We start from the raw sequence: 4463 nt of genomic DNA on the forward strand, positions 1-4463 counted from the left end.
TCATATTTTTAAACATCTCATAATGCCTACTTTTTATTTGGTATTATACAAAACATTTAAGATATAAACATTATGCATCTATACACTGCGGCATACAAAATAAAAAAAACAATTCTTTATAAGTTATGACCACAAAGTCTACATTTTCAAGTTAAGTCATTAAACAGTTTGCAAACTTTTAATTAGAATCTAATCAAACTATACGTATAGTCATTCATAATACTCTTGGTATAAAATATTCATTCAACTCACATAATTTGTACAAAAACTGTGTACAGATCACTGAAGCTGTGCAAAGCCAGCCTTACTGGTAAATGTAAGTCCGGATTTTTTCCCTCCTACTTTGCAAGCATGTCCATTCACAAAATGATCCGGAGGAGACAAGTTTATGAAACGGTTATTTCTTCTTCCTCGTCCTCCTCCTCGGAGAAGTACGTGTGTTTGTCGGTGTGCTGGTGTGAGATGAGATGAAGGTGCGTGTCCATGCTCTTGTACTCTGGTGATTGACATATGGATGATTTGGGGCTGTCTCTGCATCCCGTCTCCTCCTCGTCCCCCGAGTGGAGGCTACAGGGAGACGACTTTCCCACGTCGCTGAGATCGGGATGTGGGTTTAACTTTGTGGGCAAGGTCTGCTCACGGCAACCGCCAGCAGACAGCAGTTCTCTCTCTTTAGAATTTCTCCATTTCATCCTTCTGTTCTGAAACCAAATCTTCACCTGTTAAGTGACCAGAAAAGTTACTTCTTAAAAGTTATTTCAGGAAGGATGAGCCAACCAGACAACAGTACTTCCACTGCTGTTCAACTCACATTTTTTTCGAGTTTGTCATAGTTGAAGACATGGTCACACAACACGAACCCATCGAATCCTTGCCGACCATCAAACACCCGTTGGCACTAATCCTGCACTAATCCCATTTTATTCTCCCCACATTCTGCCATATCCTAGCAGTGAGTAAAACAACAATTTCGCAGGTTCATGCCAACGACGCCCCTTATGAACATGGATTACCTGAGAGTCTTTCAGTCCCAACTTGGCCGCCAGTTTGCGTCTATCTGGCTTGCTGATGTACTTCTGTTTCTGAAACATTTTCTCCAACGCTTTCCGCTGTACATCGGAGAACACAGCCCGGCGCAGCATCCCTCTCCTGGGCTTCCCCCGAGCGGCGAGAGGCCAAGAGAAAGTGCCGGGAATGGGAACCACAGAGGAAGAGGCTGAAGGGAAAACAGTGGGGTTATTTAAGCTTGAGAAAAGCACCGTTGATACTGGCGATACAACAGTATTAAATCACTTGGAAAGCGGGAGCTGTAGTTAGAGTGAAAGTTTGCGTCCTACACTTATAAGTGCGTTTATAAACAGCCAAGTGTGGTTATTCATACATTGAAGTCATTCTTTAAATTCTAACATTTATTTTTATAACACCTTATCTCTGACGTGGACACTTAAGTGACTGGAAAAGTTTAATAAATTCACTGGCACGCGTATTGTGTGAAACCAGAGAGGAATAGGTGATAAACTAGTAATGGGCACTTTTGCTGGTTTCAAATAGTTTGATTTTTTTTAAAGGGAGAGTCTCTCCTTCTGAAAGTGTTAATAGCAGACAGAAAAAATTCTAATGAAGCGTGAATGGTAATTGTGTAGTAATGAACTAACAGAAAAAGACTGAGGACAGGCTGCTAAAGCCATATATTATTGGAACAAAAGCAATTTACACATTCACAATCTTAACAGAACTGCATGCCAAGATCATTGTGCGTATACTGATTCCTGCAGGCTGTCTCCCTCCTCTCAAAACATTTTCATCAAATGGAGATGAAAAGCCATTTAGAAAGCTCAAACACTCCAAGTTGTTTTTTTGTTGAAACTTTCAGCTTGTGGATAAAGGCGGTAAAGGTCTAATTGTCGCTGGTTCAGACCAACCTTCGTTCCATAACGTTAAGCTGTTTGAGACGTGTCAATTAAAAGTGGAAAGCTGTCACCGGCCACTGAAATCGAAATGCTTTATTGGTAACAAAGGTGAGTGGGGGGCGGGGCGGCCGTGAATAGCCAATGCAAAATCGAACATTTTTCTAATAGATAATTGTTTTAGAAATTCAAGTTGAATGGATAACTTGTGTGGGTAAGAAAATGTTTTGAACGGGAGTATTGGTTGAATGACATATTGGTTCAGAAATTTACCATCAATTCTGGTTAAAAAAAACTTGTCCAACGGGAAGACGTACGTATATGTGTTATGAATATGGTGTATTTCTCTTCCCATTCATAAGTATCAGCTGCAAAGGTTATTCCTGTTAGCCTTGAGAATCTGAATGTGGATAAGTTCTGGAGCAAACACCACTTCACTGTGTGCATTTTGATTCTTATTGGTTCGATGGGAAACACCAGTTCACTGTTCTGTGAGTGTTCCAGCACTAAAACTTCGGCGATTCGTTTCTTCTGAACACCATCTTATCAGGCACTGGAGTTTGTTGGTGGGGCTGGGGGTGGGGGAGGCTGGGGTGGTGTTTGGGGGAAGGGGGGTGTGTACCCGGTCCTAAGTCTGCGTGTGGTTGCTAAAAATGAAGCAGCGATTGGTCACGGTCTTCAAAGCTTTGTTAGGAATCAGTAGTGAACTGCAGGGCTCTGTGGGAAAACTGCAACCGTGTAGGGAAGCCAACAGACCTTCTGAGAATGGACCCGCCTCGAACTTAGTGCGTGACAATTTCTGCTAATTTGTAGATCATGGAATCAGAACAGAATGTCAACCGTCACTGCTTGTGCTAAATAGGGCATCAAATAACCGAGACTGATTTCGAACCGTTGTACTTCTAACAACCTCTGAACTACACTCTAACCTCCGGGACAGGCTGCAAAATATTGATTCAATATGCGTGAAACAAGGGGACCACGAGCGTCCGTGCGGGGGGAGGGCGGGGGGTGAGATGCCGGGAACCTACCTGGGAAGTAGGAGGAGCGGAGGAAAGGCTGGAAAGAACCTTCGAAGTAAGGGAAGAAGGCTTTCGGCGAAATCCCTTGGATCAGAGGATGGGAGGTTTCTGGAAGACAACAAAAGGAATTTCAAAACGCGCACTTTTAACTAATACAATTTACAACATAATTAAATAACCCCTTTGCCAAATAGCAATGGATCCAATACAATCCAATATAAACCCATTTTATATTTCCCATTAGTTGGGTAAGCATACATTATTTTGTTTTCTGGGATAATTTTACACCCCATTTAGATGACCATATATAGTACTCAATTAAATTTGTACCGTCTGTATTGCAATAAGGGCGACACAGATGTACCGTATTTAGAGACCTATACATCGTTCTTAGATAATCTCGTTTTGGATGTAGGTAATCGTATATTTAGATAACCGTATACTATATGATAGTCATGTTGGACTTAAATATTTCTGGATTACAGTATGCCATTTTTGGACAATGCATCTTAATTAGATAAGTGTACATTTTCTATAGATAATCATAAAATGTACTTAGATAATATACCGCCTCTCGATGATCGTACTTAAGTAACTTTACATTGTATTCGGACACCTACAAATAGTATTCAAGTAACTTTATGTCCCACTAACCACAAATCGTGAATGTTATAATAAGCCCTAACCTAAGGCGGATTTAAGGGAATATGCACTAAAGAAGTTTTCAGGGAAAAAAAGTTGTATTCATTATTTGAAACTAGTTTTCTTGTGACGACATTTTTACTTGAAACACTTTTTATTTCTGTTAAAGATATTACAGAAAGGAGGTAATTATCTTAAAGTTCAATAGGAGGTTAGCAGTTAGTACTTCATCCATTACACGTAAATAATATTAGCATATGATTGCATTGCTTTCCTGACTGGCACTTAAGGAAGAAGGCACTCACCAGTTCTTGGGGTTGACGAGAGGATGGCGTGCACACCAAACTTTAGGTAATTGGAATCGCTGCTTGTAGAAATGGAGGTGTGAGGGGAACATATTCCACTTGTGACAGAGCTAGTCGTACTGACTTGTTCTGTTGTCACCGGGCTTGGGGCGGTGGTGGGTTCGGAAGCTGATGGAGACAGTGTGGCAGACACAGATCGGGGCAGGTAGCTGGCAGGCCGGCTGATCTTCAGCAGATCCTCCACCAGGAAGCTGGCTCCCATTGCGTGCGAGGAAAAAGCTGACTGCAAAGTCTGGGGGAGAGTCAGAGTTGGGGTTGGCCTCAAGAGTCCCGGGTACATTGCTGAAGGAGCAATCACACTTGGGAACATCATATCTGCAGCGTTGAGAGAAAAAGAGGGAGAGAAAGGGAAAGAGAGAAAGAGAAGCTCCAGTCAATCCTATTCAGCAAAGAGCTTTTTACCCCTACTTCCCTTTCAGTAAGATCCAACTAACACCTCCAGCACTTTTCTACCATCGCCTCCTTCTGCCTGATGTGTTTTATAGTAGACAGCCTGGGTAAGTCTTTTCAGATGTGACAGCTCTGAC

The 4463-nt window shown here is 41.9% G+C and overlaps 1 protein-coding gene across 1 annotated transcript; it reads right to left on the reverse strand.

Moving 5' to 3' along the window:
* Positions 1-255: 255 nt before the first annotated feature.
* On the reverse strand, positions 256-4249 carry LOC127577762 (homeobox protein DBX1-B-like). The gene is made up of 4 exons (XM_052029303.1): positions 3877-4249; positions 2939-3037; positions 1014-1216; positions 256-719 (listed from the first exon to the last, which is right to left on the reverse strand). Exons 1-4 carry the CDS (start codon positions 4247-4249, stop codon positions 387-389), a joined length of 1008 nt encoding a protein of 335 aa, XP_051885263.1. The 3' UTR covers positions 256-386.
* Between the last annotated feature and the right edge of the window lie 214 nt (positions 4250-4463).

The sequence above is a fragment of the Pristis pectinata genome, chromosome 14, assembly GCF_009764475.1.
Source record: "Pristis pectinata isolate sPriPec2 chromosome 14, sPriPec2.1.pri, whole genome shotgun sequence".
NCBI lineage: Eukaryota > Metazoa > Chordata > Chondrichthyes > Rhinopristiformes > Pristidae > Pristis > Pristis pectinata.

What these genes read in the sequence shown, in the direction of transcription:
- LOC127577762 (XM_052029303.1), bottom strand. Translation starts at nt 4,249, where the DNA reads ATGATGTTCCCAAGTGTGATTGCTCCTTCAGCAATGTACCCGGGACTC. An exon ending in CTCGTCAACCCCAAGAACTG is followed by an intron (nt 3,038 to 3,876) that starts GTGAGTGCCTTC and finishes GTTGTCTTCCAG; the next exon opens with AAACCTCCCATCCTCTGATC. An exon ending in TGGGACTGAAAGACTCTCAG is followed by an intron (nt 720 to 1,013) that starts GTAATCCATGTT and finishes GTCACTTAACAG; the next exon opens with GTGAAGATTTGGTTTCAGAA.